Source organism: Piliocolobus tephrosceles, chromosome 13 (genome assembly GCF_002776525.5).
Source record: "Piliocolobus tephrosceles isolate RC106 chromosome 13, ASM277652v3, whole genome shotgun sequence".
Classification (NCBI taxonomy): domain Eukaryota; kingdom Metazoa; phylum Chordata; class Mammalia; order Primates; family Cercopithecidae; genus Piliocolobus; species Piliocolobus tephrosceles.
Genome location: NC_045446.1, coordinates 118,183,895 through 118,197,446, shown reverse-complemented (window position 1 = coordinate 118,197,446; position 13,552 = coordinate 118,183,895). Strand labels below are relative to the sequence as shown.

The window sequence follows — 13,552 nt, the reverse complement described above, 5'->3', positions numbered from 1 at the left end:
ATAGTATTTTGAAAGGGTTAGACACATAAATAATATGGAGAGGGTGGGCTTATGGTGGGGCTGAATGTAGAAGTAGCCAGCTTTATGGTTCTGTATCAGAACACAGTGTGTTAAACTACTTTTATGTCAGTTTACAGTTACCCAGTCAATGTTAGCACTTTGGATATGGGACCAAGATAACAAGGTATTTGAAAGATTCTTTAAAGATCTGATTACAGTGGAGGAATGGTAGAATATTTTTTTGGATTAGGAAACAGTGAAGTAGACAGAATAAAACGTTGCCAATTCCTAGTTTTGCAAGCTTTCCATATCAAATTGTATTTTCCTGAAATGGATGAACTGTTCTCTATGTGGTTTAACTGGTTCAGATTATAGGGATACAAATAATTCCCTCTTAGAGATGCTCTACTCTTTAAGACTGCATTGGTTTTTTTTTTTTTTTTTTTTTTTTTTTTTTTTGCCAGTAAGGGTATACTTTTGGCTTATATTAAGCTTGTGGTAAACTACAGACCTCAGATCTTGTTACATGAATTCTTGTCAAACAGTTTGCTCCCCATCCCCATATTTATATAATTGAATTTTGAATTTAAATTCAGGGCTTCAATTTTTATTCTCGCTACAGTTCACTTTCATTTGGTTTGTCTTGGGAGCTTTTAAAAATCTCTTTGAATTCTGTCACTCAGAGTTTGTGAATGTCCATTTCAGTTTTCTTTTATCTATAAATTTGATAAATGTATGTCATATATTTTAATGTGCTTTTATTAAAATGTCGAGAAAAGAATAAAAAAGCCCTGTGATATTCTGCCTGTTTCCTGCTGCATGTTAACGTACACTAATTGACACTGATCATTCTTTAGTATTTAATCAGCTTCAAATTTATTTAACTGTGTTAATATTGAATTCTCATTTTATAATCTTATGCACAAGTGTATCACAAGGTACTATATGCCATGCCATAATCAAGATTTAATACATCATCTGCATGTGACTGTCCACTGTCATTCTAGCTGCCTTATTTAAACACACAGACACACACCCTCAAAAAAGAAATGAATATGGATTTCTACTTAATTTCTTCAATTTCAAATTTGTATCTCTTATGCTTAAAACCTTAGTTTTTAGTGACATTAATAACTGTTTGTTTGCTTAATCTTCTACTTTTAATAGTTTCAGAATAATAATGTCAGTATTCCCAAACATTTTGTTTCCTTTCATCTTTATGACATATCCCACTAGGAATATATTATTAGTACTTTTCTTCACTGTCATTTGAGGTAATTCCTCTCTGTGTGCTTAAGACACCAACTTATAATTAAGGTCATTTGTTTTTGTTGTTTCTTGATCTTAGGGATTGCCCTTTAATGCCATTTTAATTTAATTTAATTTAATTTTACAAATACTTAAAACACTTACATGACCCCAAAATCTGAACTACAAAACTGAGACATTCACAAAAATCTTCCATCCCTATCTCTTTGTTGCCTTCTAGGTAAGCATCTAAATTAGTTTTTAGTTTATCTTCCCATTGTTTTAAGTGTAAGAAAACACACACACACACACACACACACACATATATATATATATATTATATTTACAGTCTTTTAGTTAAAGGTAATCTGTTTTTGTACCCTGCTTTTTTTTTCAGTTCATATGTGCTGATGACTACTTCATAGCAATAAATTGAAATATTCCTCATTCCTTTTATAGCTGTGACTATTCCATTGTGTGGATGCAGTATAGTGTATTCAACTGTTTTCTTTCAATGGACATCTAGGTTTTTTTCACCCTTTAGTTACTAGAAATAATCATGCAGAGAATAACCTTATACCTATGGATGCATATGGCATTTTATACTTTTGTTAGTATAAGAAGAAAATGGTTTTAAAAAATCAGTGTTAGTTTGGTGAGATGTAAGAGAGAGCAGAGGTAAATATGTTTTCAATCTACTACTGTGAACCAGAAGTCCTGCTAGGTAGTTCTTATTGTGAATGGGTATTGAGTTTTATCAGACAATTTTCTATTATCTGTTGCAATAATCTAATGTTTCTTCCTCATTTTAATTGTAACTAAAGACTTAATGATAATAATAGATGTTCTATTAAACCATCCTTGCATTCTTGAAACAGACTTAATTCACTTATGATGTATGTTTTTAACACAATGATAGATTTGATTTATTATTCTATTTAGCTTATTTTTTTGCATTTGTGTTTAATAAGATTAGCCTGTAATTTTCTACTTTCTTGCTATTGTCTCTTTTTCCTATTTAATTTTATTTACTTCATTATTTAGGTATATCTTACATACAGAGAAGTCATGATCTTATCTTACAGCTTTATGACTTTTTGCTTATGTTTTCTGCTTATGTGACCAACACCCAGATTTAAACATGGAACTTTTCCTGAAATTCAGAAATCTCCCTTGAGTATCTCTCAGTCATTATCTTTCCTACCAAAGGTAACCATTGTTTTTATATGTGAAATCCTGCAATATGTAGTTTTTGTGCTTGGGTTCTGTTATGTGTGTAGTAGAATCTTATTGGGGGCTTTATTTCTATGATGATTATTTATGTTTGGCGCCATTTCATATTCTTATTGACCCCGAGATATCCTCTTTTGTAATGTGCTTATTCAAGTTTTGCCCTTTTCTTCTGTTAGGTTGTCTTTTTTTAAGTTAATGTTTAGTAGTTCTTTATCTATTATGGGCACTAGTCATTTATCTGAGACATATCTTCCAATTTCTTCTTTTAGACTCTGACTTATCTTTTTGAATGCTTAATTTTATCATTTGGTAATCAGAAATGCTTAGCTTTAGTGAAGTCCACTTTATTAAATTTTGTAGGGTGTCAGAATAATTGCTTTTTCTGTGTGCGTCCTTTTAGGAAATCTTTGCCCATCCCAATGTCATGAAGGTACTTTGTAGAAGAACATGTTTACTTTTTATGTTTGGGTCTGTGAACTATTTAAAATTGATTTTTTTGTGCATGATGTGAGGTTTGGGTCAAGATTCTTTTATTATTATGATGATGATGATTATGATTATTATTATTATTTTTGAGATGGAGTCTCGCTCTGTCCCAGGCTGGAGTGCAGTGGCACGATCTTGGCTCACTGCAAGCTCCGCCTCCTGGGTTCTCGCCATTCTCCTGCCTCAGTCCCCCAAGTAGCTGGGACTACAGGCGCCTGTCACCACACCTGGCTAATTTTTTGTATTTTTAGTAGAGACAGGGTTTCACTGTGTTAGCCAGGATGGTGTCGATCTCCTGACCTCATGATCCGCCCACCTTGGCCTCCCAGAGTGCTGGGATTACAGGCGTGAGCCACCATGCCTGGCCAGCATTCATTTTTATTCATGTAGAAATCAGATTGACTTAGTACAGTTATTGAAATGGCCATCTTTTTTCCAACTTAATTGCAGTGGTGCCTTTGTCATGAGTCACATAACCATATCGTTGGCTGCTGTCTGAATTCTCTGTTGTGATCTTTTGGTCCATTTTTCTAGACTTAGACCAAATACCACACTGTCTTAGTTGTTATACTTTTACAGTAAAACTTGATATCTGATAGGTAGTGTCTTCCAGCTTTGCCCTTCTTATCTTGGTACTTCTGTGTCTTTTGCATTTCTATATACATTTTTAGAATTAATTTCCCAATTTCTGCAGATAAGTCTACAGATAATATTGGGGAAGAATTGACACCTTGACATTATTGTATCTTCTAATTATGCAAATGAGGCACATGTGCATGTATAAATGTATCTATTTAGATTGTCTTTAATTTTTGAACAATGTTTGTAGTTTTTAGTGTAGAATTCTGTCTTAATCTGTTCTGGCTGCTATAACAAAATACCTTAGACTTGGTAATTTATAGACAATAGAAATTTACTGCTCATAGTTTTGGAGGCTGGGAAGTCCAAGATCAGTCCAGCAGATTCGGTGTCTGGTGAGGGTTTCTTTCTTAGAAGTGGCACCTTTTATGTGTTCTCACAGGGTGGAACACAAAACAGGCTCCCACAACTCATGCCTCTTTTATAAGGGCACTAATTCCATTCATGAGGGCAGAGCCATCATGACATAATCGCCTCCCAGAGGCCTGACCTCTTAATACCATCACCTTGGGGGTTAGGTTTTAATATACACATTTTGATGGAACACAGATGTTCAGAACATAGCAACGTCTTTCACATTTTTTATTAGATACGTTCCTAGGTATTTGATGTTTTCTTCAATGCTATTGTAGTTGGAATTTTACAGTTGGCTTTACAATTTTATATTCCACATGTTTATTGCCAATATGTTTCAAATCTAGTCAATTTTTGTGTATTTACTCTATGCCGAGAGACGTTGACACATTCTTTGATTAATTCGGAGTTTGTGAATTCTTTCAGATTTCACATGTGCACTATCTTTTATTTCTTTTACTTTCCTGATTGTGCTGGTGAGGCACTCCAGAATAATGATGAATAGATGTGGTACATACATCCTTCTCTTGTTCTTGATATCAAATTTGAAACTTTAAATATTTCATCATTAAGTACTATAGACCTTTAGTTTCTTTCTGGATACTTTTCTTAGAACTCACATTAAGGAATGTCCTCTTTATTTTTTGGTGTGCTGATTTTTTTTTTTTTTTTAATGAATAGGGTTTGGAATTTTTTCAGGTGTTTGTACTGCCACAGAGATGACTATATGATTATTTTTCCCCCTACAGTCTTGGGATGTTCTGCTTGATCATAGTGTTTTATCTTTTTTACATACTCTTGGTTCCAGTTTACTAACTTTTCATATTATACTTAAAATTATTATGTTATACTTCAAGTAGAATGTAGAAATCCTACCACCATCTAGGTTCCCCTATCTACCATCCTTATGTTATAGATTTTATATAGATCACATAAACTTTCATCAGACAGTTTTATAATTTGTGCTTTCAACTGGCACGTATATTTTAAAGCATTTAAGTGGAGATTAATAATCTGTTATATTTACCTAATTATTCACCATTTCTGTTCTTCCTTCTTGCCAGAAGGGCCAAATTTCAGTTAACCTGAGTTATTTTCCTTCTACCTGAAGAGCTTCTTTTAGCATTTCTTTTAGAGCCTATCTACTGGTGACAGATTCTCTTAGTTTTCTCTTATCTTAGTATGTTCTTATTTCTACATCATTTCTGAAGGATATTGTCACTTGACGCAGATTTCTGGGTTGAGAGTTCTTTCTGAATTGCATAGACATTGCTCCACTGTCTCCTGGTTTCTGATGAGAAATCCACAGTCATTTAAATCCTTATTACTCTATGCCAATATATAATGTATTTTTTTTGTTTCTGGATGCGGTCAGAATGCTTCCTTTATATTTGGTTTTCAACAGCTTGATTATGATGTTTTGATTTGTAGTTTTCTTTGATGTTACGTGTTTTGTTTTCTGTGATCTTGAATCTGTACATATATATCTTTCAATAAATTTGTAATGGTTTCAGAAATTTCATTTTTTCCCTGTACTAGTGTGTTTTTTCTCACCTTCAGAGACTTCAAAGACATGAGTATTAGATCTTTTGATATTGTCCCTTAGCTATCTATAGGTCTGTTCATATTTTGTCAGTCTTTTAAAAAAATTAACTATCTTCAGATTGCATATTTTTTGTCTGTTGTCAGGTTCACTGAATCTTTTCTCTGTCACTCTTGCTCCTGCTCACTCTTCCCCTGGCTCTAAACGTGTAAGACGTGCCTCCTTCCTCTTTGCCTTCCACTATGATTGTAAGTTTCCTGAGGCCTCGCCAGTCATGCTTCCTAAAGCCTGTGGAACCGTGAACCAACTAAACCCCTTTTCTTTGTAAATTACCCAGTCTCAGGGTATTTTATTATGCTAAGCCAGTATTTTTTTGAGATGCTACATTTCTCTGTTCTAAAAATTATATTTGGGTTTTTTTTAATAGTTTTTATTTTTATTTTTTGTAAGAGTATTTCAGTCTTTCCATTGGTTCCAAAATCTAATTCAGTGTGTTTATAATACCTGTTTTAAAGTATTTGTCTGATTAGGCCAATCTGTTTCATGTCAGATTTGACATTTCTAGGTTGTATTTTCCTTTGGAAATAGCTCATACTTGTCTGGTTTTTGATATAGCTAGTATTTTTTAATTATGTCACGGACATTCTGAATATTATGCTGTGAGACTGACTCCTTATTGAAATCCTCTTATTTGTGCTTTATTAGACATCAGCCTGGCTGAGTTCAGATTGAAGTTTCATCTAGATTTTTATAGGTGGTGGTTTCAACATCAGTTCAGTTTCATGAGGGGATCACTGTGGTCTTACCTTGCCTTTTTTTTTTTTTTTTTTTTGGCCTGGATCTTGCTCTGTTGCTCAGGCTGGAGTGCAGTGGCATCGCTCATGGCTTTCTGCAGCCTTAACCTTAGGCTCAAACAATCCTCCCACCTCAGCGCACTGAGTAGCTGTGACTACAGGCACATGCCACCATGCCTGGCTAACATTTACATTTTTCTATAGAGATGGGGTCTCCCTCTGTTGCTCAGGCTGGCCTCAAAACTCCTGGATTCAAGCGATCCTCTTGCCTTGGCCTCCCAAAGTCCTGGGATTACAGGCATAAGCTACTGTGCCCAGCCTGCTGTTTTTTTATTGGGGACTTTGCCCACATTCTCTGGCTCTCCAAGACTGCTTTTCCTGTTTTCTTTGGTGGGAAAGATAAAGTTCTCTTAAGAGTTTAAAAACTCTTGCAGTGAGCATTAGCAAAAATAGCTAATGCATGGTAGGCTTAACACCAAGGTGATGGGTTGATAGGTGCAGCAAACCACATGGCAAATGTTTACCTCTGTAACAAACCTGCACATGCTGCACATGTACCCCAGAACTTAAAATAAAAATAAAAATTAAAAACAAAAAAGTCTTGCTTTGCACCATTTTTCCTGATTTGGGCTGCTGTCGGGTCTAAGTAATGGAAGAAAAGAGAAAATAATACCAAGGGTTGTCCCCACAGCCTTTATACAGTAGGGTCTTGCTTTATTGTTTCTCTACTCAAAAATGGGTTTTCACTGAGGCTCTTAAGTACCCATACTCAACTGGTGATATGGTTTGGATTTGTGGGCCCACCCAAATCTCACGTCAGATTGTAATTCCCAACGTTGGAGGAGCGGCCTGGTGGGAGGTGATTGGATCATGGGGAAGGATTTCCCCCTTGCTGTTTTCATCATAGTGAGTGAGTTCTTACGAGATCTGGTTGCTTAAAAGTGGTTTTGGGTGGTTTTTTTATTGGAGACTTTGCCCACATTCTCTGGCTCTCCAAGGCTGCTTTTCCTGTTTTCTTTGGGTGGTTTTCATATCTGGTGTTAACTGGTATTATAAAATGAGTTTGAAAGACATCACTCTTTTTCAGTACTATGGAATAGTATTATTCCCTCATTTCTCATTGTTTCCATAGTTATCATAACTATTCCAGGCGAATGTGGAACCAGCTAAAGTTCTATAAAAATTCCCCTTGACCTTTTTACTGTTAATTTTAACACACACACACAAGTGAGTAAAATGCACTAATGTTTGTCCATTTGATGTCCTGTGTACTTCTGTGAAACCACCACCCACACTGAGATATAAAGCATTTCTTAGTAAGGTTTTTTCATATTTCTCACCAGCCAGATGTAACGCTGTTCTTATTTCTATGAATAATTTTACCTCTTCTTGAACTTCATATAAAGGTAATAATACAGCAAGATTTTTTTTCTTCTGTCTTCTTTCATGTGCTGTAACAACTGTTGGATTTATTCGTGTTGTTTAATATATTAATAATTATTTTCAATCATAGAATTCCATTGCATATATATAGATGCCATAATTTATTCACTGATTCTACTCTGTATTCGTAATGTTTCTATTTTTAGTGGTTATGAATAAGCTTCTGTTAATATTTATGTGCAAGTTTTTGTTGTACATATGAAATAATTTAGGGGGATATACATTTGGGAGTGTAGTCATAGGATCATGGAGTATGGTTAGTAGGAATTACCAATTAATTACCAAACAATTTCCCAAATGGTTATGCTGTTGTATACTCTAACCAGCAATGCATCTTTGCCAACACTGGTATTCTATTTTATTTTTAATTTGGGCTTTTTGGCAGATGTACACTGTTACTTCATTGCGGTTTTATTTTACATTTTCTTGATGAATAATGACACTGAGTAGCTTGATTATTGACTATAAGTATTCTGTTTTGTGAAATACCTGTTGAGGTTTTTTTTTTTTTTGCCAGTTTAAAAATTGGAATATTAGTTATTTTGTTACAAGAAGTTCTTTATATATGTTGAGTATAAGTTCCTTGTTTGTAATTTTGATGCCATTGAATGTATTAATTTTTTTCTCTTAGGAATAGTTTTTTTTTTCTTCTTGTTACTTAGTTCAGATTTATTATTCTGTGTTTATTTTTAGAAGATTTATTATTTTTCATATTGAATGAATTTCCATCCTGAATTAATTTTTGTATATTAAGAGAAGATTGAAGTTTTATTCTTAATTTTTGCATACTTTTAAAAACTGTGCTGTTCCCATTTATTGACAGTGCTGTTCTTTTGAATTGCATTGGCTCCTTTGTCATAAATAAACTTTTATTGTATACGTGTGGGTCTTTTTTGGACTGCATTACATTTTATTCATTTGTTTTTCCTTAACTCTAGTGGCACTTTGTCTTACTGAGTATTGCTTTTTAATAAGTCTTGAAATTAGAAGGTCTAAGTAGGGCCTCCAACTTCGAGGTTTATAATTTTAATGGAAAGCTGTTAAATATCTTGGCATATTATGTCATACAAATATGACTAGCTTTAACTTAATTAAAAAAAATTGAAGATAGAGAATATGAGATGAAAACAGTGTTACACACAATAATAACTACATACCCACCAAAATGTGAAATTATGTTCAATTCTTTTATCTTGTTAATTTTAAAACAAAGGTAAAGAAGTACCTATCAGAATGAAAAAAGTAAAAAGATTCAATAGTATTTGATGTTTGTGAGGTGGTCAGAAAGTAGGCACTCTTACGCATGCTTGGTAGCAGTGTGAATTAGATCAGGCCCTCTGGAAGATCATTTAGCAGTGATCTTCAGTAGTGATTCAACAGTAAGGGTAAAGTATTTTTAATCATAAAATTAGAGCTATTAAAATGACTCTTTGTTAACTGTAGACTTTCATAGATAATAATGTCATCTAGGGAAATTAAAAATCAGAGATAAAATCATTATGTGCTTTTCTAGGGTAGTTAACAATGCTCAGTTTCTTTGACTGTTTTCCTTGAAGGATGCTAAATTTTAGTGTTGTAATGGGGATTGTGGATGTCAAATGTTAGTAAAATATGTACGCATGTTATTCCATTGGCTTCATGCTCAAGAAATTTACCCTCTTGATGAATGGAAAAGTCTTTTATTAGAGAACACTACATGGCAGTTTGCATTAAAAGATGAATAAAAATATAATGAAATATACTGTATACAGGATAAATGCTCCAATATACTATATACAGGATAAATCCTTTGAAAGATTAATGAAGGAAAGTATCAACATTTGACAAAATTATCAGTATAGGATTAAATGGACTAGGTGGATTTGAATTGGATTTTGAGGATAAGGTTGTATAGGCAGGGATAATGAACATGTTGAATTATATAGTGTAAACAAGTAGGGAAGAGTGAGGAGTTAAAAATTGTTATTGAATCCATAAATTTCCTTAATCTTTTGGTCTAATTTTCTAGGATGCCAGTTAATTGCTAGAGATAGACACATAGAGCGTTTAAATGTAAATGGTGTGTGCTTTTCTGAACATAAGTTCAGTTGTCTTTTGAGGTCTTTTGAATGTTCTGTTGATGAATGGTGCTGTTACTGTGTTGATGATATTATAAATTCTATTTTGGAAGCATAATTAAGTGATAATTATAACATGAAAAAATAGGAAAAATTATTTTTATGAATGAATATCAGTTACTGAACTATTTTCCAAAAAAGAACTTCCTTAATCTTTGGTTTGGAGCAACAGAATAAATAACTCAAGTATGTGCTCTCAATAGAAATTTAAGATAATTTATTTTATTTTTAAAATATGTAGATGAAAATTTTAGTTCATCAGGTGATTGAATAATAGTATAGTATTTTCCTTTCAATTCTACTGGCTTCATCTTAAAAGAGTAAATGATAAAACCTTGTTATGTTAAAGTGTATTGTATTTGTTCATTCACAAAAATATACTGAGAGCCTAGGATATTCCTGGAACTTTTCTGTGCTGTGGGTAAATATTGCTGGACAGAACATACATGGTCACAAGCTAGTTGAACTATTGATTCAGACATATTTTCGTGAATCCTCTGAAGCTTTTTGGACCCTTGTTTGGTTCACTGGCCTAATTATTATCATTTTGTCTTTTTAGGCAGAGATTTTCCTGTCAGACCCTTTTGCATAACCTGTGGATTTACCTTTGGGTCATGTTTCCATCTACAGCCCAGTCAGTTGTGGTTGCAGAGGTGTGTGGTACATGATGTTCCTCCCTCATGCGGATTATAGGCTGGGCAGGTTTTCTTGTTTTCTCTTTAGATGTATTTAGGAACAGTGACCTCCCTAGCTAGCACATAGAGCTTGTTTTCAAAAGAAAGCTAACGTTTCAATTTCCAGTTTACCAGTTACATCATCTCCATTTATTAACTCAGTCTAGTGGATTCTTTTTTATTCTTTTATATTTTTAAGTCAATTTATGAACAATGCAGAATAGTGAAAAGCCACCTTATCAGAAATGTTAATAAGAATTTAAGCTTGGCAAACCTATTATGTCAAGTAAATTTTGGTGCACAAACATCATAAAAGATGAAAGAGTATTGTCACACTTTCACTTTTTTTTTTTAAATGGCAAAACCAGATGATTCAGGTTGTTGCAGAATATTGCGTGAAAAAGTACTTTCAGTTGAATGACCAATTGGAGAATACTGTATTTCCTTTTTTGTCCTTAGAAATATCTTGTTCACTCATTTCTTAATACTCAATACTGTATTCATCTAGGATATTATAATTAGTCTGATGTATCATGTACGTGATTGTTTTGCCATCTTTGTTAGAGTCTAGAGTGCTGTTGTCTCTTTGTGCCCACCTTTTCATGTATCTATTCATTATAAGATATCTTTCTTTGTCAATGTTTTTCTATTTTCTATAAGTGAAAGAAAATGAAGACTATTGAATTAGTGAATATGTTAAATGAAAGTGAAATGGACTAGAAAGATGGTGTCTCCAAGCTTTTTAAATACCTTCTTGAAAGATGAGGCAATTTGGGCAACACAGTATAAAAACTGGATGATAATTTATTTCACCACAGCACCAACTTTGTAGGACAGGGCTTTGCGAAGTTTACCTTGTTGGGTGCCTGTTTTTGCAAATCAAGTTTTTTTGGAACATGGCTGTGTTTGGTCATTTACAAGTGGCTACTTTTACACTACAGTAGCAGAATTGAATAGTGGCAAAGATAATGTGGCCCACAAACCTAAAGTATTTACCGGCTGGCTGTTTAAGAAAAAGTTTGTCAACTCTTTTTCTAGGATATTATCTCATTTTCCCTTTTTAAAAATATACTTTTTATTTTAGTCTTAAATTTTTTTTTCTAGTGTGATAGGGTATACTTGGATGATGAGTACTGATGAAATAATACCTAGGATTATGAAGTAACTTTGTTTCAAGATAGAGGAAAGATAAGACAAGATGTTATATTTATAAAAAGTTTCATTGAATCCATATGATAGCTGTGCAAGATGGAATGAGTTCTGTTTCATTACTAAAGAATATAATAATACTCTGTTTTCTTTGGGAGACCTATAAGAAGGAATAAAAATACATCTAAGAAGGCTTGATGATGAAATATCAACCCTTATAAATAGTTAAATTTGCTAAAAAACAAAAAACCCTCAAACAGAAAGAATGAACCCAGCAGGCTGTGATGATGTAACAATGTTTCATTCTCATAAATTCATACATTGTTACCTCATATCTTTGAAAAGTCCTATTTACAAAAAAAAAAACAAACAAACGTATCTAAACTGTCTGGCTTTTTTTTTTTTTTTTTTTTTTCTCACAAGAAAACATTACAGAAGTTAAGGTTGTGATTCTCCTCCCAACTTACTTTAACTGCTTATCCCACATTATTCTCGCCTGTTGAGTCATGTGGCATGGGCTATCATAATTCAGCTTAAGTTTTTTAAAATTATAAATCATAGGTATTATAGCACAAAATTTATTTTTAAGATAGATATTTGGATTTGACTTTTATTTTGTCCAGAGTGTTAAGAACTTTTTGATTTTTCATTTTGTTTTTTAAAAAATGATATACCTGATTGTATCCACTGAAGTTAAGAATTCACCACTGTGAAAACTATGACAGACTAAGGAGTAATTTGGAAGTATTATATACATATCATGTTCAGATTTTGGTGTGAGAAATACATGTTTTAATCTCTTAATTTCTATGTTTATATTACATTTTAATGTTTATTATTTTAACCAAGGTTATTTTATTCCAACAACTTCCAGGGAAAATTTTAATTCATATTGAGATATATAATAGCTGGTTTTGAAATCTGATTACAAAAGCATGAAAATTCTTATTCTCACAGAAAAATTTCCCTTATACAGTAAAGCTGAATATTTAAATCAGGTGAATAATTTATATTCTTAATAATTAAAGCTCAAGTAAATCATAATTTTAAGATTATTTAACCAAGATATATTTTGTAGGTAAAAAGTCAGCAGAACTATTAACATAAATCATAACCTGCTTTTTAAAAAAGTGTAATACTAAAGGAATAGTCATAAATATTTTGTCTTTATTTTTTAAGGCAAGAGGCGCAGATGTTCCCGAGATTCCTGGAGATCTTACTCTTAAGACGTGTGGCAGTACAGCCAGTATGAAGGTTAAGCATGTGAAAAAGTGAGTATAACTTTACAGTGGGTTCTAAATGAATTCCTATGAATGGAAATCAGTTCTTTAGTTCTCGTAAAACTTTTATTTAGACTTTTTACAAAAATATGCTGTTACTGTGCAATTGTTAATCCTTAAATTATGACTCAGCAGTGGAATAGGCCTACAGATTATCCATTCATCTAAAATATACTTTATTTTTGTTTTTGAAGCAACTTATGTTATCTTCTGTTATATTACAGTTGTTTGATAGAAACAATCTAACCATGTCATTCTTGGTACCCTTAGTGCATGCTCTCATTCATTCAGAAATATCAGCTTTATTGTCTGAGTTATGAGATTATTAGATTTCAGGTTTGCCTTTGAGGAGCATGAAGTAGATGCCAAGAGTTGACTATTAAGTGAAATACAGGTTGAGCATCCCTAATCTGAAGCTATGAAATCCAGAGTGCTCCAAAATGTGAAACTTTTTGAGTGCCAACATGGTAGCACAAATGGAAAATTTCACACCTGACCTTACGTGAGTGTTCGTAGTTAAAATTTTGTTTCATGCACAAAATTATTTAAAATGTTGTATAACATTACCTTCAGGCTGTGTATAAAATGTATA

General features: G+C 32.9%; 1 protein-coding gene across 1 annotated transcript in view; it reads left to right on the top strand.

Moving 5' to 3' along the window:
- ARHGAP32 (Rho GTPase activating protein 32) overlaps positions 1-13,552 on the top strand; it is a 215,795-nt gene that overhangs the window by 39,152 nt on the left and 163,091 nt on the right. Inside the window, exon 3 of the mRNA XM_023208637.2 lies at positions 12,860-12,951. Within this exon, the coding sequence (XP_023064405.2) occupies positions 12,860-12,951 (92 nt within the window). The remainder of the gene's footprint in view (positions 1-12,859; positions 12,952-13,552) is intronic.